This window comes from Syngnathus scovelli, chromosome 6 (genome assembly GCF_024217435.2).
Source record: "Syngnathus scovelli strain Florida chromosome 6, RoL_Ssco_1.2, whole genome shotgun sequence".
In the NCBI taxonomy this organism is placed as follows: Eukaryota; Metazoa; Chordata; class Actinopteri; order Syngnathiformes; family Syngnathidae; genus Syngnathus; species Syngnathus scovelli.
Window position 1 is genome coordinate 14,320,622 of NC_090852.1, and position 21,489 is coordinate 14,342,110.

Below are 21,489 nucleotides of genomic sequence, written 5' to 3' on the forward strand. Positions count from 1 at the left end.
TGTGATCTATTTATTAAAAATCAAACAAACATGAAACTAACATACCCACTTAGTGTTTGATTCATTCACTTACTTAACCATTTTACTTGACTTGACTTGACTTGACTTGACTTGACTTGACTGACTGACTGACTGACTGACTGACTGACTGACTGACTGACTGACTGACTGACTGACTGACTGACTGACTGACTGACTGACTGACCTAATTTCCTTTATTACTTAAATATGTACTTAATTATTTATTCATAAAATGAAAAGAGAGACCATACTCGCAATGTGTAAACCGAGAGATTAAGCCAAAGATTTTGTTCTTCCTACTAGTATAAAACATGCACGTGATGAGGTAATGTCCATTAGCCAACTGCCTGTTGCAGAGATTAGAGACCTAAATAATAAGACGTAATGCATGTGTCTGACCTTTACTAACAGAAGTAATAAAGAGCAAGCACAATGGATAACTGCGCCATTAAAGTGCTGATAAATCCAATAAAGGGGTCTCTGCCCATGCCTGTCACAGCCGGTTTATAAATAGAACAGACAGGTGCATCAACATTGAAAGTAGCCCTGAGCTCATTAAAGGTAAAAACAATCCTCTAGCTATAATTTAGTTTTAAATTTAAACCTGGTAAACTTCATTCTTATGTTTTACAGATCAACTACACTATGTCTATGCACAGTGAGCCACCGGTTAGTACGTGCGCCTCACAGTTCAGAGGTTCAGAGTGTGTAGCTGTGTTTGTTCATTGCTTTCTATTTGAAGGTAAGTGTCAAATTTGTGGACAAAAGACCTACAGTACTAATGAATTTGTATTGCTTTTTCCTCATTTCTTAACCTTAATGTCGATAGAATAATACAAATATTGGTATCGCATAGAGCTAGTATCTATCCTTTATATTTATTTCTATGATTATTTTCTAATACCGTATTTTCCGCACTATAAGGCGCACCGGATTATAAGGCGCACCTTCAATGAATGGCCCATTTTAAAACTTTGTCCATATATAAGATATATACATTTGGCCCATGGGCCAGACTTTGGACACGCCTGCTGTAGTGGCTCAATATTGGTCCATATATAAGGCGCACCTGATTATAAGGCGCACTGTCGGCTTTTGAAAAAATTGGAGGTTTTTACGTACGCCTTATAGTGCGGAAAATACGGTATTACTGTGTACAGTTATGGACATTTTACGTGATTATGATTTCAGTTATTTTGAAATATTACGTTAAGGCATTTTACGTTAAGGTTCGTATTATACGTTTGATCTTTTCTATCTACCAGCTGGGTGTTTATTATATTGTGGCATACATAAAATATACTGTCTGATTGACAATAGCTCAAAGTAAGCTAGCTTCAAGCAGAGTGCACAATTTAGCTCGTGTTCTCTCTGATTGGCAATACAATACAAGACCAGCGGGAAGGAAAACAAAACAATGTGCACTGATTTGCTTATTTAATGGATCAAATCAAAACAAGCTAGGAGAAGGTATCTGTACTAAAGGAATTTAAGAGAGGCAGACACTAAGAATATGCAAATTAATACTACTTTGTGGATTGCAACTTAAAACAACAATCCAGACATGTTTCCATTGAAGGTAGTATAGACAGATTAAGCATCAGTGATACTGGTGCCAATATTTACAATTGTCACCAAAATCTCAGGTATTGCACAACTCTATTTTACACTGTAAAATAATATTAGGGTCAGTTCTGCTATACTCCAGGCAGTCATGACAACCAAATGGATATACATTTTTTAAATTTCAGGACAGCAGAATTGAAGTTTTGAGGGGAGAAACAATCTGGTATTTTTTCATATAATATTTCTTCATATTGGACGCTCAAAAGGAGGCTCTGGTTCTAGTGATTGCCAAGGATTAACAATGACCCATACACTGTACAGCAGGGGTAGTCAACGGGGTGGCAAGCAACTTGTTACCTGCAGTGGAGTCAATGCCGCCCGCAGAGGACTAAATCATGCACAAGCCTAGTTGATGTGCATGCAATCAATGCGATCGTTCCTCCAGCAACAAGATAAAATATAATAACGTGAGATGGTTATAAACAACTGGTTTTCTTGTCAACAATACATGGAACTTAGAGTACATACATAATTCCACTTGTATAGTTGTACAGGTAAAATGTAAAATACAACTAGCTATTGCAAAACTAAATGTTTAGAGGTAACATGGCTGGCAAATAGATTGCATGATACGAATAGGGGAATATGGATAATCCAATCGGGAATTATTGTATGTGAGTAATGAAAAGAAGAGTGCAGAGATATGTATTGTGGTGGATTATGCGGCGGTTCATTTATGGATGTTGAGAGTGTCGATGGCTCGGTAGAAGAAGCCGTCCCTGAGTCTATCTGTGCGGCTTTTGTATGCTTTGTAACGCCGGCCAGGGGGCAGCAGTTTAAACAAGTGATTGCCGGGTTGAGAGTTGTCCTTGATGATGATTGTTGCTCTGCTGAGGTAGGTGGGCATAAAGCTTTTTCTCCATACAATATTGCATTGTATGAGGACTGCAGTATATTGTGGGATGTGGCAACCATTTTGATCTAGTGCTGTCTAAAGTTTGGTATAAACGCTCACATATATACTCAAATGACAATTTTTGCGTCCATTCCTCAGTTAAAATATGCTAACGGGCATTTTCAAGCAAGCGAGCTGGATCGTCTTGCTTCCAGTTAAGTCGTGTCCCATTAATGACATCTCATTGTTTATTCTCACTTTGAAGGGGTCTTTACACCCTGTGTCATTTTAGCAGTAGAGAGAAAGAATAACTTAAAAAACACAGCGGAGAAATAAATGTATTTAAGTTAGGCTCACTTAAGGAGTGGCAACCTAAGATGACTTCTGGTGGTTTTCCTTCTTGTGACGTTGAATATAAGTGACATCGCTTGAGAATAAAGCACGCACAGAACACAAATCAATGTTTCATTTAATGAAGGTATCCCAATACATGTTTTAATGACTAAATATTCAGGGCACAAAAGGGGTATACAAGGGGACTAAAGCTTTCACATAGAGATGATTAAAACATGAATAAGACCATGAAGCATTTTTTGTCCAAACTAAAATCAAAACGGCTGTCAAAAACCATACTGGAACATATGACTTAACTTAACTTACTATTTATGCATATGTGTTTTCACATTTGTGCACTGTTGAAGTTAGAGTACAGCCGGCCTTATTATACATCAAATAATGCACACATCCAATTGATGCGAGCACCCCTTCTCATGAACTGTGCAAATCAGGAATATTTATTGATTCAGTAAAACAAATGGTTCTGCATTTTCTGTTGTTATTGTTTTGTTTTTTGCATCCAATCTCAGTGGCATCTTCTTGTCAATGAGACGTAATCAAATATAACGGTTCAGAAGTTGCGCACCTGCAATTCACTTCACAAATGCACTGTTGTATTTCAGTTGCGAGTGATTCAAATTCATTATTCGACGGAATGGAGCCAGGCTAAGAGCCAGGCCCAGCTGCCCCCCGAGCAACACAACAGATCTGTTCACCTCCACACCGGCTGCTCTGTTCCTCACTGCTTGTGAAAGAGCAGCATCCGCTCATCAACAATTAGGTTAAAGGGATAACTGAAACAGGTTTCGTGATCTTGGTTCTGAATTGGGTAGGGTTGAATACATTGAATAAAAGTTTTTCCACAAAGGTTGTTGTAGCTAATTGATAGCCACATTTGAATAATTTTATTTAGTCAAATATGAATTCCATATTTTTCAAATTTCAATAATAACTAACACATTCGGTAAGATTTTAATGATGGATCAGTAAACGAAATACAAAACTGGAAGGAGTTTAAGTATCATCATAACTATTTTAAAGGTAAGAATCACTACAGTACCCTGTCACCATCTCCATTTACACAACAATTTAAATGCATATACAAAGTGCCTGGCAATTTATTTAAGGACACAGTAACAGAATGTCTGGACAAACAAATCATACATTATTGCCTATGTATTATTTCTTGGAAAAGGCTACATCTTGTAGGGATCGGCATGTCGTTGAAAGACAATTTACTTTCATATTCTCCTTCCATCCATCCATCCATCCATCCATCCATCCATCCATCCATCCATCCATCCATCCATCCATCCATCCATCCATCCATCCATCCATCCATCCATCCATCCATCCATCCATCCATCTTCTGCACCGCTTTTCCCCACGGGGATCGCGGGCATGCTGGAGCCTCTCCCAGCCATCATCGGGCAGTAGGCGGGGGACACCCTGAACTGGTTGCCAGCCAGTCGCAGGGCACAAAGAAACGAATAACCATTCACACTCGCACTCACACTGAGGGACAATTTGGAGGGCTCAATGGGCCTACCAAGCATGATTTTGGGATGCGGGAGGAAACTTGAGTGCCTGGAGGAAACCTACGCAGGCCCAGGGAGAACATGCAAATTCCACACAGGGAGGGCCGGTGGTGGAATCGAACCCGCACCCTTCTAACTGTGAGGCGGACGTGCTAACTAGTGCGTCACCGAGCCGCAAATCAGATTTCATTATAGGGTCATTCTACTATGATCCTATAATGAAATCTGAAAGGGATTATATTAGATTAAAAAATATATATACTATATATTTATATATATTGCATCTGCTCTTCTTTCACTCCATCTTAATACTCAGGGTTTCACGCCAGGTGAAAGTCTAGCGAGACAAACGGTGCAGTTTGCGCAGGGACAGAATAGACTAAGTTTTGGTATTTTAGAAGGCCCATGCAAACTACTGCAGCATGACACATTTTACTAAAAGGCCTTTTTGCGCTGTTGTGGGTGCGAACACAACCGATTTGTTTTGCCATCAATCGTAGCGACTCCTCTCATTCCCTGGGGCGTGCTGATAGCGCTTGACATGGCGGAAGAAGACATTGATTTGCTTGAGTCCTGCAGCTTGTTATGTGAATGGTGTGCTCTTTCAGTCATCTCGAGTAAAGTACACGCTAAAGATTAGTGAATATACCCATGCTGATTTTTCTTCCAATGTTTTAAAAATTTGATGAAATGTTCAAAATGTTATTTGTATAGCTATGATAGCCAACATTGGTGTTCTGAAGCATTTGCCCCAAGGTAACATTTACAGAATGAAATAAAGGGGTCCAATGACCGACACTTGAGGGACCCCACATAATGACCACTCAGTCAGATTGAAAACTTCTAATGGTCACAAAAGTACAACCAGAACCATTTTAAGACCGTTCATTTCAATTCCACCCGATTTTCCAACCTGTTCAACAGTATATTATGATCAGTCTTATCTAATATTACACTGATATCCAATAAGACTAGCAATGACACTTTTACTGCTTCATTCAGTCATTTAGTACTTTAATAAGAGCTGATTTTCCATGCGCTGTTACCTTATCGTGGTGGAGGACTTTGGGTGCCCTAATAATCCTAGGAGCCAAGTTGTCTGAGGCTTTATGCCCCTGGCAGGGTCACCCATGGCAAAAGGGCCCTGTCACCTCTCGTCCCCAGCCGTTTTACTATGTGTCTCTGTTGTCTTGGTTTCTGTCTGTGTGCTCACCCCTCCCCTCCTGTGTGCCCATGATTAGTTTGGTTATTCTCACCTGCCTCTTGTTACCTGTCGTGTATATAAGTCCGGTCTGCCCCTCACGACCCTTCGGGTCATTCTGTGTGTGTTGTTGTCTTGATGTCTTTTTGGTTCCTGTAGTCTTTTTGATTCACATCTTTTGTTTCACGTCCCTGTCGGTCAGTCGTCTTGTTGTTTAGTTAAACCATGTCAGTTTGCTGAGTCTGTTAGTTTGTTTTCTCTAGTAAACCCTGGTCCAAGCTGCATTTGGTCGCCCTGCTCCATCCGATCCGTGACAGGTCCTCTGTGAGGGCCCAGACTAAGTATGGCTCATAGATCCCTGCCGATGATTGAGAACATTGGGTTTAGTTTTCCTTTGCCTGGACGCGGGTCACCAGGGCCCCCCTCTGGAGCCAGGCTTGGAGGTGGGGCTTGAAGACAAGCGCCTGGTGGCTGGCCCTGCACCCGTGGGGCCCGGCCGGGCACAGCCGGAAAAGGTAACGCGTGTCCCCCTTCCCAAGGGGCTCACCACCTTTGGGAGGGTGTGCAGTAAGCTGGGTGGCAGCCGAAGGCGGGGACCTTGGCGGTAAGATAAGGTAAGAGCCACTTTGACACGTGGCAAATCTAGTCTGTTAGGTTCATGCCCACAATGGTGCAAAACACAATTTTTAGGCCATGCCAAGCTAACTTGTCTGTGACAATACCAAAAACTTAGTCTAGGTTGCCTACACACAGAGGGATAGACCGCATCCACATGAATTACGTGCCCTTGCTGTGGACTTCTCAAGTTTCTGGTACTTCACAAATTGTCATACTGTATTGGGTAATGAGGGCTTTGCTTTGAAATAAGACAAGGCAAATGTCTCAGTGATGAACAATGCATTGTGATTTAATTAGCTCTGATTAATTTATATACCCGGAGTTGACTTGGCATTCACCTCAGCCTTGTTGCACCAGGGTGCCTCTAAGTAATTACATTTTTAAAGATGGAGCTGCAGGAAGTACCTGTATCCACAGAGTGACAGCTTGAGTAAGTAAAATAAAGTTTTTGAAAGAAACCCTGAGAGAAAAGGTCAAAGAGTGGTTATAAACACTGTTGGAAACAAGGCTGTAAAATATAAAGTAAATCCTGTACATCCTCCTCTTATTTATTTGTTGTGTTATTTATTCATTATTTATTCGGCACGCTGTTGTTTACTTGATTGTCTATTGTGTGCCATGTCTTGTCACCGTGGGATAGCGGGGAACGAAATTTCGGTTTCTTTGTGTGTCTTTGGCATGTGAAGGAATTGACAATAAAGCTGACTTTGACTTTGACTTTAAAGTGGGCGAGTGTTTAGTCTCCATGGGCGGTGCGGGCATGGTTGATGAGTGGACAGAAACATCACTGGGGGTGTTTTTGATGAGCTCATCGAGAAGTGAGAAGAGCCAAAGAATTGCTTTTAAATGACCCCTTGTATATAGAACCAAAGCTCATTCCGTGAATAGGAAGTAACACTACCTCTTCCTTTTAACCACTAGTTACAAAATAGTTGGAGGCTAATGTTGAAGTTTGCTTCAACTCCATGCTTTTTCACGACAAATAAATAAAAAAAATATAAAACTAAATAAAAATAAATAAAACACTCAACCGGCATAGTCATTGTTATTGACTCAACAACATGCATTATATAGAAAGAGAAGCCTTAGACTCAGAGAAAGAGTCAAATGTCCTGCTGAGACCTCATGGATATTTTAAAGGTCTCCTCCACAAATTGCAATGAATTTTTCATGAGTACATCTGAATGTGTGTATGGGGTAGTTGGCATGTATATGCTCATGTGAGCAATGCGCATACAGATATTTGTGGCTGTTGTTTGGTGCTCATAGTATCACTGAAAGAATATTTTACACATTTTTGGAAGCTTAATGTAATGATGTACCGTATTTTCCGGACTATAAGGCGCACCTAAGAACCTAAAATTTTCTGATTGCATTGAATGTATGCAATCTGTTTTCTGTTTCTTTGTTTTCAAAATGTCTTTTGATTGAATGAATTCAAGTGATTGGAGCACATCCTGAGCTCCTGCTGGAAAGCGCTAGATGAGGACCGCTCCACCTGGTATCACAAGCAAGTGTTGAAACTGATTGCAGAGACCAACAGCAAGGATATTAGCAGCTTTAGTTGAGTGCAAAACGCCATCAGTGCAATTTCTTTTGTGAAGTAGGCGTATAGTGAAGGCCAGAGCACAAGACTGGGGCAGCAGGTATCCTTTCGGCAGCCTGGGAATGGAAGCTTCTTGTAGACCTGGGGAAACGATTGATATTCCCGCAACGCATTATAAGTGCCACCTTGACGCAAGGGGTACTTCTGGTTTCCAAGGCCACAAAAACACCATCATGATGGATTTGACGGCACCACTGGAAAACCACTTGGGGGAGACGCATGAAAGCAAAAGGACCAAATATGAACATCTGGCCATCAGCTGTTGAGAGCAAGACTGGAACGTAAAGTGTATGCCCATGCCCAGTCACTCCACAGAATTATGGAAGGAGCAAGGGCCAGAGCACATCAAGAACATCACCAGAGCAGTCGAGAGAGCCACTGCTCCACCTTATGAAACATACGTAGTGATGTCGTCAGGTAGAAGGTGTATGATGTTGCAAGAGCCCAAACACCCAAAGTCACCAAACGATAATATGTTCAGGTGCATCAGAAAATTTATTTTAGAAGTGTGTAAAGGTTTGAGCTGCAGCATACTGTTAAAGAGAAGTCAAAAGGCTGCCTGCTGAGATGGATAGATTAGTGGGCTGCATAGAATATATTTTTTACTTGACTTCCCCTTGAATGAGACAATGCATCACGAGAAAACATTTCACTGGCTATGCGCCTGAGAGACCTTACACCAACTTTAACACTAACCTGCATTGACAATTCACAAGAGAGTTTATGTGAGCGTGTGGGTGGTCTTAGTATTTATTTCATAAGGTGTGCTGCTCTCTTGTGGATACATTGTAGAATAACGTCAGTGAGCCAACAAGCTACCGACAACAAAAGCAAAATGGGATCATGCAGTATGCTCATTTGGTTGCTTGTTAGTCTGTTATCCTACCAAACATTTTCTTTTCTTTCTTTATTTTCTTTACTAGGCAGCTTGCCGAAGGCTCATGTGTGCCATAAAAAAATTGGCCTTGAAGCAGAAATAGGCGGCTCTAAAAAAGCGACAGATGGAGACTAAGGACTAGTGTTTGACTATCCATCCATCCATCCATCCATCCATCCATCCATCCATCCATCCATCCATCCATCCATCCATCCATCCATCCATCCATCCATCCATCCATCCATCCATCCATCCATCCATCCATCCATCCATCCATCCATCCATCCATCCATCCATCCATCCATCCATCCATCCATCCATCCATCCATCCATCCATCCATCCATCCATCCATCCATCCATCCATCCATCCATCCATCCATCCATCCATCATCTGAACCACCTATCTTCACAAGAGGGTGTGCTGGAACCTAATCTTTAACAATGTTAATTGCCAATAAATCGCTACATTTATGGTTTTGAGAAATAATGGCGATGCAGAATTTGACTTGGCGGGCCGAATATCATTACACCGCGGGCCAGATTTGGCCCGTGGGTCAAAGTTTGACACCCATGCTCTATAATCAGGCTGTTTTCAGTTGCTGTACAGCTGTTTTGTGTGAAAGCTAAGAATGTGTCTCATGGAAAAAATATCTGTAAAACACTCACCACTGTTTTACTCTCTTGGTTATATCTCAGTATTTCCTACCTTGGTTATTTTAAGGTGTACCACCCCTTTCCTTATTTTTATTGCTCATACCCTCATAAGCAGAAACTCCAAGAAAGGCAGAGCCCAAAGGAGGGAGTCACAGATTGCCAAGGAGAGAGGAGCTGAGGGGCTGGAACTCCATATGTGCATCTGGATCCAAAAAACCACTGGACTCTTAAGCAACAACTAAATGAGAAACAACACAGAATGTTCTGGAGCTACAAATCAGAGCAGAGCCTTTTCTAAACCCAGCAAGAAAAGGAGTGGAAAGAGCATCCATTTCTCAAGAAACCTTTCAACACAGCAAGACTATTGTAACTACTTCTGGGGATTATTCTTTTTGTGTATCTTTTCAGGGAAACTATTCAATGAAATGTATTCTGTGGGGGATCTGCAGAATAATTGAAAAACAACTTTTTGAAACTTCGTAATAAATCCAGTGTTGAGCTATTTTACCTCGGAGCGCAAATAATGTCAGACAAAGAATTTTGGGTCTTTTTGCTATGTCTTTGTCTAAAAGTGAGTACAGTCAAGAGCCAGGGTTCTCCCCAGGATGCCTTTTTACTCCAGTACCTGGAGAGGAGATTGGTTCAGATAGAGGTAAGTGTGGAATATATTTTTGGTGTGTATACATATATAATTGTGTGTGTGTGTGTGTGTGCGTGCGTGCGTGTGTGTGTGTGTATAAACCTCTGCAATTATTAACATTTTCAAATGATCACTAATGAGCTATTTTTAGAACAAGGTAGTGGGATACTTATGAAGTTCCTATGGGGCTATTTAGTGCCCTTGAGAAGCATGCTGGTGACCTGGTCTTCCATTAATCTACCATGTGTATTTTAGGAATGTGGGAAGAAAGCCAGGTGGATGACCTACACGTTGATCCTGTGGCAAAAGCCAAACTGTTGGAGTGGTTTTTAATTTCTGGACTTGGATTTGCCACCTCTGCCCTAAACTAGGGTTCTCATTGATTATTTTTTAGTGTATCTAATTTTTATCTGTTATATTATTCATTGTTTTACTACTTCAACGTGACAGTCGTAAAAATGGTCGGTAAACCAGCAAAGCCATGGTGTTGGCAAGATTCTTCACAGTATTTTATATATTCCAATCATGGAAACATTTTGTCGCCCTCTTAAAATATTTGCCCAAGCCATGTTTTGGTGAAAAAACAAACAAACAAATAGACAAACAAACAAACCTCCTAAAAGGTAATTTTAGCCTTAAACATTTCTTCATGACGCTGGTCAGCTCTACTAAATCCAGCTGCATCATTAGTTAAAAAGATCATAGAATTTTACCCCTAAAATGAAATCATTAACAAATACAACGTCAGTTTTTGTGTTTCCCAAAAAACAAACTAAAGCAATAAAGACTTACTTTCTGAAGATGATGATACAGTGGGGCAAGCAAATACAATTCCAAGGTTTAAAGGTTTACAGGGTTTTGAATCTGTACTGAATATTAAGTGCTGAATACTTAGCTAACATTCCATATTGAAATTTGACTGTAAGAGCTCCTTACAGCTGAGAAAATTTAGACAAGAATGTGTTTTTTTGCATCAGCTTTCACATTTCTCTTTGAGGAACACTTTGCTGAGGGCTAGTTCATGATTTGATTGCGTCGTAAAAATTGGTGTACGTGGTTTATCCACAATTCTAAAAGAGATTATGCTTTTTTTGTGTGTCTAATATAACATTGCCTAATCTCAGTTTTGTATATATATTTTTTAAATGTATCTGGTGTCAGGAGCGGCTGAGTCAATGTGAGCAAAACACAGTGAGCATAACTCAGAAGACCTACGATGTCTCCTCTGAAATGAGAGCTCATCTGTCCACCTTGAATGTTATGAGGTATGATTACTGCTAAACAGTTGCCTATTTGAGGGATCAAGAAACATCATGGAGAACTAGAAGTGTATTAAATAAGAAGTGATTTCCCCTTCAGATCAGAGGTGAGGAGCCAGCTGGACAGCATCTCTGCACGTGTAGAGCAAGTGGAGAGAGAGCTGGAATATCTCGAAAACAAAATGCCTGCACAATCAGATATCGAGATGGAGGAGGCGTTGCTTGAACAACAGATAAAAGCAGCAGAACTCGACCAGATAAAGAGGAAAGCTAAAATCAAAATGGAAAATGGTATGGTAAGGCTGTACATGATGGAAGAGTATTTACCGTAACAGGACATGTAGTCAAAGAAAAATACAAGAAAAGGTCTATCAACAATACAGCTCAATAAAAAATATTCTTGGTGCTCTTTGTTATTTCCAGATTGCGATGTAGCCTTGAGTCAAATCAAGTCTCTCAAAATGGTGAAAAAGATGGGAGATAATGCAGGCTCCTGGTTCAAGGACCCTTCTGATGGCTCAGCCAAGGTATGTAAGCAACGTTTTGCAGGCCACAAGAATCAAAACCAATTGGTTTCAGCATTTAATTATTGATGGCTGACGTGATCATGACTTAACCAAAATGAAATAGTACCATGTTATTGTAAGGATAAAACAAAAACGTTTGCTTTGACCACAATGTTCACTTACATCAAATCTGATCCAACTCAAAGGTCTACCTGCTGAGTGGAATCCGTAACGACACACTGCTGGAGTACACATCGCTGCAAAGCTTCTCAGAGAAAGTCGCGGTACCCCCGGCAAAAGTGGTCAAGTTGCCTTCTTCATGGCAGGGAACAGGCCACATAGTCTACAATGGATTCCTCTACTACCACAAAGCAGACACGCCCAACCAGATACTAAAAGTGCATTAAGTATATCCCGTCTGATGTCTTGTTCTTTCTGTTGAATTGTAAAATATCCAAATTCATGCAGTGGTCCTGCAGAGGGAGTGGATAGTTTGGCAACGGAGGCAATTTGTAATGCCTGATTCATCAAGTTGCAGCACATTGCATAACAATGTGGCTCTTGGCTGGAGCCTGAATGCACTACAAGTGAACTTGAACTCATCGGGCAGGATTGTTTTTTCTGGTTTCTTTGCTATCCAGTATTATTTCAGGCCAGTAAGTGAAACTTTCCAAAACAAACTTTCGACTTGAAAGTGACCACAAAGTTTACATTCCCTCATCAAATAGTTGAGTTCTTAAAGGCACAACTTATCAGCAAAGATAGTATGGCATAAATGACAAAACTCTAATCCCACAAAAGCATATTTTCTTTGGTGGTTAAGGTGATATAGAAGAAAGATCAGTAGAGATGAGGAAGTAGAAAACTATTTATTTCAAAGTATGAGTGTTTTTGTCTTCAACAGAAGTGTTTTGATTCAACGTGCATTGCTATAGTATTTTTTTGTGCAACCATTCAGTGGTTTTGGTCTAACGTAAAAAAAAAAAAAAAAACAATGGAAAAAAAAAAAAAAAGACAAATTTTGAGTGTGATTTAGACAAAATGACCATGGAATAGAAGTCAATGATCAAATCCTGTAATTATAAAACTTTTCACCCAAAATTTGGTACACACGAATTTATTTTTTGAGACTACCAAGTACTTGACGCAGGGACTTTGGGATGATCTGTGAATGTTCCTATTTTGCTATTTCCGTTGAAAGGAAGAAATCATGCATTAATACATACAAATATTCAGAATCATCAAATTGGTGTACGTTTTGATAGCAAATGCAATATTCTACTAATATTTACCCTTTGCTGTAACTTAAAGCTTTAACTCCTGCCATTTCTCTTTCAGGTTGACTTGTCCAATGGCACAGTGGTGGACCGCACCCTTCTCCCAAATGCTGGTCGTCTCCCAGTGTACAGCTTGAATACCAACACTTACTTGGACATGGCTGTGGATGAACTAGGTCTTTGGGTCATTCATGCTGACCTGGAATACGGTGGAAACTTGGTTATAACTAAACTGGATAAAGGTAAATACTACACTTGTAGTGCCTGCTAATTGTGTGTCTTGGAATTAATAACATTTTCCCCATCAGGAAATAAAATTTCACATTATTCAGTGCTTTTTCCATGTACCGTATTTTCCGGACTATAAGGCGCACCGGACTATAAGGCGCACCTCGTAATTATACACATAAGTATATCCAGACATCCATTTATATGGTGCTTGCCTTCATCCCGAGGGACCTGGATAACTGAAGTTGATCCTGACGTTCACAGTCCCTTCCGCACCTTCCAACTTTTGTTTGTCTCACCCAGTCATTAGTTTTATGCAGACCTTAGTTTTTCATGCTGAGACTGATCTGTCAACGATAGGATACAATTATTTGGAAAAATGTGCAGTTTTGCATAAACAAATGTGATTTCCCCCAGAATAATAAATAATGCATTTATACTAATTAGGACAAGTTATCCTCATTTATACTGTGTAGTGCTTCTAGGAAAATGAATATAATGATTGGTGATAATTATATTCTTTTCTAGGAAACCTGGCAGTCGAGTATACCTGGGATACACAGTGTAAAAGTCATGATGCTGAAGGAGCATTCATAATATGTGGGACTCTTTACGTTGTCTACAACACACACTATGGTGGGCGGTCAACTGTACAGTGTCTCTATGATATTCACGACACCATCCACAGGTTGGTCTTCAACTCACAAATTTACAGTATGAACATACAGATATAGTGCTAATGTTTTGTACTACAATTGAGCAGAGTGGTCTAACAAGTCTTGCCAATTAAAATATATATTTTTTCTTTGATCCTGGAAGTGCTGAGAGTCCTGTGGTGTTCTTTCCAAAACGCTACACGAGCCACAGCAGCATCCACTACCACCCTGGAGACAAACAGCTGTATGCCTGGGATGATGGCTACCAGACAATATATCAAGTGGAGACACATACCAGTGATCAAATTACAGCCGAATAAAAGTTCGGTTCACATTTTTTCTCTTCTAAAGTGATCATATTCCTACCACTTATTACACACAATAAGTATTCACACATTAAGCCCGTGTTCGTCTTTTGTCCTGGTACTTTGCAGACAGTAGACCAAATAAATGTTACATCTTGTATCACAATAATAAAGAGCATTAAAAGGCATGTGTGTTTTCATTCAAATTTAAGCAAGCCGCTTTTAAACTATTAGTAGACCTTCCAGCTTCATAGAAACCTGAATAAACTTGAGAAATTAAAGTTTGTAGCAGAAAACAAAAGACCATGCATATTCTAGAATAAACCTGACATATTTCAATTTAGTGGTCACATACAATACACACACACACACGCACACGCACGCACACAAAAATATGTGTGCATGCATTGTATGTGACCTTTAAACCACTAGATGGCGACAAAATGCAATTAATAAAATACTTTCCAGATCTGTTATCTTAAGACCATAAAGTGGATAATTGTTGGATATGATTAAATAATGTTCTCTGTATTGGTGGTTCATCTGATGATGCTATCATCCCGCATTAATAGGTTGTTATAATTTATCCTACTTTGAAATGTACAATCAATTTAACACCCCTGAAGCACCCATTCGTCAGCATCTTGTGTGTTAATTTTTCCAAGTATTACAGAAAATGGATAGAAACTTTGTTGAAAATCCAATCCCATTTGTATGTTCATTTTGTTGTTGTTGTTTTAAATCAATTATCTTAAAAAAAAAAAACTTCCATTAAGTTTTGCTTTAATTTATTCAGCTGCTAGAGTCAATGATTTTTCAGCATGTTTTGATATAGGTATATTTTGTAGTGACTATGACCGATGTTTTTAAATTATCAATTAGCTCAAACAAAGGATGTACAGATAACATCAGTAGACACCCCTTGTGCTTTAAGCACAGCCCTTAGTTGTAAATAAAAAAAGCAGGATGCATTTTGTGAATTTAAACTATATTTAATAACGGCTCCAGCCCTCCTGTGTGGTGTTTGCATGTTCTCCCCATGCCTGCGTGAGTTTTCTCCGGGTATTCCGATTTCTTCCCACATTGCAAAAACATGCATGATAAGTGAATTGAGCACTCTAAATTGTCCTTAGGTGTGATTTTGTGTGTGTGAATGGTTGTCTGTCTATGTGTGCTGTGTAATTGGCTGGCAACCAGTTCACAGATTTCCCCGCCTTCTCGATAATGCAAAAAAATACATCGTGATCCATTTTCATCGTGCAACCCAAGTTTGAAATTTTAAGACAATCTTAAACACATGCATCTCGTGGTCCTGAAGAACACAGCCAAATTGGCAACATACAGCATTTAGCATCTCATTAAAATCAATCAGTTCATCAGTGTTTGTATTCTAAGAAAGGGAGGTTTTCTCCATGGTATTATTATTGGGCATGTTTGGATTGCTCAGTAACGCTGAATTATTTTTATCAATAGCAGCTCATGCGGCTTTCTGCCGGACGTCTCGGTGGGATTCCCTCTTTGTTGAATAGAACTGTGACGTGTTTCTAGACGTGTTTTGTTCATGTGAAGCTGTCGTTATAGCAACTTGCAATGCAGGCTTACTGGGTTTGTGTATAAAATATATTCTGTTATTTGACTTTTTTTCTGGAGTTATTTGAATGTCAATTATCATCATTTTGATGTGATTTACAAAATCATTTTATGAAATTAACTTAAATTGAATTGCCAAATGCTTCTCAAAAACTAGTTAATTTCTTTTCAGAGTTGACTTGCAATTTGTTTAGTTTGGAGTCTTTGGACCTTAATTCAACCAAGGACTTTCCATTAAAGAACCTATGTCACGAAAAATGGTAATTATAAATGTTGGTTTACGAAGGACAAAAAAAAAATGTTCTTACAAGACAGAAATCGGTAGAGTATAGCATAAATATATATGTGTCTCCTACACATCATATCTGCATCTACGTATGGCAGCACTTCATGGTCTTATTTTACTTTACGTATGTTTCCAGTAGGAAATTTGCCAAAAGAGCTACTATATGTGAAATCCTTGTTTTTCTCATTGACATCAATATGGAAGTCGAGAAGAAGTTAACACCCAGTGGTCTCACTGTCTCCCAGTATCCCCTTACACTGGTATAATGCTGATGAACAAAGACACAGGATCCTGTGAGTAAGTTAGACAGGAGGAAGTTGTTAATGTAGACATGTAATGGCGCTAATTCTACATCTCCATAATGTCAGTTAGTGTCAAAGCAGAAATAGGTTGTAACACTCAATTCCAAAGCAACGCTCACTTGGCAGCTTTTTTAATCTTGCCAAGTGGATCCTAATGCAAAGAGAAAAGTCTCAAAGTTTAGGATGGCTACTATGATATTCTGTTCGGATATCTTGCATATGCGTAGCTGCTTATTAGTATTCACTCCACCACTTGTAGTTCTGTCTGGTCCGTCAACCCCCTCATGGCCATTTGTCACTTCTCATAAATACTACTCTGTGTTATTCAACCAACTCTTCATCTCTCTGCCTGATTTCTTTTCTTTTATCCATTCTCATTGACAAATTGTCACCCCATTCAGCCGGAAAGGGGTGTTATTTGTTTGCTATGCTAGACTCGGTCCCATTCCCGGAACATTCTGTTTAATTGAACCACCTTTGAAGACTTTAGAATGGCCAGAATATATTCATGTTACTTGTTTTGTTTGGTTGTTTTCTTCATTCAAATATCACATCATTGCCTCAAACTTATCCCACATTCTAACTCAAAAGGATGTTTGAAATTTTGGAAAGGTATGCATTTATGCATTTGGCGATGTTCAGTGTTTAGTTATTGCTATCACGCCACCGCTACATTTTAACATTCATTTCAGAGGTGCAACAATTAGTCAGTGAATTGATTTTCAAATAAATTGGTAATTATTTTGTAAATTGTTAAGCATTTAAAAACCTTGTTTAATTTAAAGCTGCACAAATCCTTGGAATTTAGGCCTCTAAATATTCAATTTTCTGTAGTTCACAGAGAGATAGATTTTCTTTGTGTTGAAACAAATTAACACATTTGTAATCATCTGATTTTAGTTTGGGAGAAATATCAAAATTGTCTGACACGTTACAAACAGCAATTGAATATTGATTAATTATCATGTATGCACTGTCTGAACTCCACATTTTAAATACGGCAATGCCCTGTTTTCTTACCTTGATTTTAATCAAATTCTTTAATTAATTGCACACACAATAAGTGACAGATTAGTGCTTTGTCAAATTAGTCATGTGTTGCACTCTTAATTAAATTACAGCAGTTTGTCTTTGTCAAATAATGTATTGTTGTCAAAATACATGAGCTACATCAACAGAAGAGAATTTCTTTTAATATGCCTAGCAACTTTTCTTGAATGTTTCCATATTTTATGGTGTCAATCTACATGTCTTGTCAAGACATTTTGGAAATGCTCAATGCATTTTAAAACTTAAATATAATGAAAAATAACTAACCCTGCACAAATATGAATTCTTTGACAGCTTTCAAAAATATTAAAGTTTCCTGCTGACTGAGTAGACTTTTGAGGAAGTAATTCAATAACTAATTCAACGAATATACTTTTTGGAGAGAAAGTCATTAATAACTTTTTTTCCCAAGTAATATATGCAACACTTCTCATGATGCACCACGTGTGTCTATGACAGTGAGTGTTTTTGTCTGAGCTCCAACAGTACAGGAATACCAGAATGAGTCACTGGCTGGTGGCTTTAGGGCTGTGTTTGATAGCACAGCTGGGAATGCAGTGGAAAGAATAGTAAAGCCTGGATTTTTTTTTTTTTTAAAGTACAGAACATTTTTGTTTAGGTAAGTTGTATGGAACAGTACAAACTGTATCTAAATTGATATTTTAAAAAGGTTATCTAATACATTCTGTGAGTGCGTGTGTGTGTGTGTCTGTGTGTGTGTTTGTGTGTGTGTATCTTGTCAATGAGTCAAGTCTGCCTGAAAACCCCTTTAAACATCGGGATGATGTAACCTGATTCATTCTGTGTCATTTAGGGAGCCTGTAATAATAATGCCGTTTTTTTGGGGGGGTCCAATAAAAGACGCTTCACAGTGAACACACTATTCATGCAGTCGCATATTCCCACTCTGGTGATTCTAAACTACGTTCTGTAGCCACAGATGCCCTGAAGCAGGCTGACAGAATAATAGCTACGGTCCCTCTAACCACCACCAAACATTCAAACCAAGCTGTGTGAGTGACACTGGAGGCAATGTGGGGGAAGTGTCTTGTCTAATGACACAATGACACGACACAAGACTCGGGCAGGACCGGAATCCACCAGCCTGGGCAACGGCCTTTTTTTCCTTTCAGCTTGCTAATTTATACTATATACGTTCAAAAGTGTGGGATCCCTTTTGGTTTTTTAATTCGACCGAGCCAGGCCTATATCTACATGCACAACCATAAGTTTGTGACCTCCTAGCTTGCAGATCGACAGCTCACGACTCCCAGCAGCATCCCCCAGCCGTCACTGTCACCGCCTTTCCATCATTGTCACAGTCATTGCATCTCATGTTGCTTTTGATCTGAAGATTTGGCTCTGCAGAACCAATATCTCTCTGGCCAAAGCCTGATAACACAATGTTTGACAACACACAGCCCATGCATGGCCTGCAGTCATGTCGGCGGCATGGCTTAGTAGTAGAGTGTCTGTTCATTGTGACCATGCAAAGTATTCTTGAGCAGAGATGGGAAAACCAGGTCCAGTTAATAAAAACCCTGACACATTTTGCCTTTGACCACAAGTGCTTCTCCTTTACCTACAGGCAAGCAAGCTTGTTTATCAGTGGGTTTAATATCAAGAAACAGCAAAACATGTATTATAATATTCATGTCTTTGTTGACAGTAAATCAATAAGGTATATTAAGAAAACGTCTGATTCATTCAACTCTCTAGTTGTTTAGTTTTTTATTTATTTTATTGGTGCACGCAAACAATGACAGAGAAAGCAAAGAACAGCAGGCTCTCATTAAGTAGGTCACGTTAAATGTGCAAAGATATACAGTACTGTGTAATTGATGGAGAAGTGTTTGATTCAAAATCCCTACATTAGGTCTCTCTCTGCAGACGTGAACATTCTTTTTAAATCAAAACCATATCCGTGAAAGAAAAATGTTTTTTAAAAAATCACTTCAGAGTAGGCTGACTTGGTGTCCCATTTAATTGTGAAACTCATACACTCATATACACTGATGTCACCCATGAGCTAAATAATCATGGGGCGTATTCCCTATGCCAAATCATTGAATGAACAAAACTTCTGTTAACCAAGTTTTGTTTAAAGCAAACAGAGCTGTCAAATGTAAACACACCTTAAATAACTTGCTTTGTAACAATACTTAAGAACCTCTTTCTCGCGGCGGAAGCAATACCTACAGGGCCATGTTCCACCAATAAATCACTCACATGCCTAAAAACCTTGTCATTACAACTCTGAGTCATAGAAACCGTGACCTTGAGCTCATAGTAAGCCGATGCAAAATTTTCTCATCCTGTTTAACTTTGGGTGACGAAGACATGCTGTAACACGTCAGTGTTTTGAAGTCAGCATCGGGCCGTGAAGGGGAATCGCTATCCATGTGTGTGACAGTGATGGATCGGAAAGAGAGACACAGAAGTAGAGAGCCATCAGCTACACAAAGTGGGGAGGATGTGTGGGAAATGGAGTTGGTTCAACATCAAAGCTATCTCTTCTCAGGACTCAGCAAATACCTCACATTAGGCTGTGAGGCACTCCATTTTATCATTGGTTCTTCCTGTCTGGCAGAGGCCTTACACTTGGAGCTTCATTTAAACACTGACATAAATCAACGTAAGACCTACGCTTCCGTATGACATCACTGTTAAGGTAATTTAAAAAAAAAAAGTCAGTAAAGTGCCAATGTCCCATTTGTCGTGAAAATGTATCTATTAAGTATAACTAGTTTAATATCCATCCATCCATTTTCTATACTGCTTGTCCTCAGGGGGGTCGCGGGCATGCTGGAGCCTATCCCAGCAGTCATCGGGCCGTAGGCAGGGGACACCCTGAAACGGTCACCAGCCAATCGCAGGGCACACAGAGATGAACAACCATCCGCACTTGCACTCACACCTCGGAGCAATTTGCAGTGCTCAATTGGCATACCATGCATGTTTTTGGGACTGTGGGAGGAAACCAGAGTGCCCGGAGAAAATCCACACGGGCACGGGGAGAACATGCAAACTCCACAAAGGGAAGGCCAGAGTTGGAATCGAACCCACACCCTCCTAACTGTGAGGCGGACGTGCTAACCAGTGTCCACCGTGCCAGCTCGTTTAATAACTTTATGGAAATCATGAACAAAAGGTGAGCCCTCCTCTAAAGATTTTTATTTTAAAAATCTACCTAGCATCTTTTACATTGATAAAGTGTTTGTGAGTCCATTCCTCGACATCAAGAAACTTAGTGGTATCATAAAAATCAAAACAATGAGTTCTTAAAATGTATTATGTATTTTGTGTTATTTTTCTTACAGACAAGAATATACTGTCCAGATAAGGAGCAAAACCAAAGTTTATAGTACAGTAACGGTCTCAACTTAAACTGCAATGAAAAGAAAGTCAGTAACATGTCATTATTTTTAAAACTATCATCAGATTATCTTAAACACAATCAAGAAAGATTTGATAGCAATAATAGTAAAATCAACCCACACAGATCGACCCTCTTATTTCCCTACACTTTGGACTTTGTTTCCACTCGTAGAAGGTAGCAACTGGACACCACGTACACTCGCTGCTGAGGAGATGGCCAAGAAGGATAGTGCCAATGAGATCCACTGGTTGTTATTCTTACAAACGCTGGCTTGCGATACGCCAAGCAATGTGTGAATGTCAGGATGAGGGCTGATTCTCTCCATGAGACAGACACAACTTAATTTCACCATGGCAAGACAAATGGTGACAAAAAAAAAATGTATTTAGAATACTTGATCCTGTGGGGTAATTTGATACAAGCTGACATCTTAAGACACCTGAGAAGCATGACTTCTTTAACTACCATACAAATGTTCAAAAATACATCATTTTGTACTTAAATCTAATTTTGATGAGTGACATAAAGCTGACAAATGTATAGCTGAACATTATTGCTTCTGCTTCCCATTGGGCTCTTCGCAATATGACTTAAACTTCCATTTATTGATTTCGATGGTTGCCGTCGCATTTTCCTCTTTGCCACACCCTCTAACCTTTTTTGGTCTTGTCCTAAAAAGCCAAAACTACTCAGCGAAT

General features: G+C 39.4%; 1 protein-coding gene across 1 annotated transcript; it reads left to right on the forward strand.

Annotated features, from left to right (window-relative positions):
* Positions 1 to 9,448: 9,448 nt before the first annotated feature.
* Positions 9,449 to 14,372, forward strand: olfml1 (olfactomedin-like 1). The gene is made up of 8 exons (XM_049724368.2): positions 9,449 to 9,965; positions 11,115 to 11,218; positions 11,313 to 11,503; positions 11,636 to 11,739; positions 11,925 to 12,116; positions 13,057 to 13,237; positions 13,752 to 13,911; positions 14,043 to 14,372. Exons 1-8 carry the CDS (start codon positions 9,837 to 9,839, stop codon positions 14,197 to 14,199), a joined length of 1,218 nt encoding a protein of 405 aa, XP_049580325.1. The 5' UTR covers positions 9,449 to 9,836; the 3' UTR covers positions 14,200 to 14,372.
* The last annotated feature ends 7,117 nt before the right edge of the window (positions 14,373 to 21,489 follow it).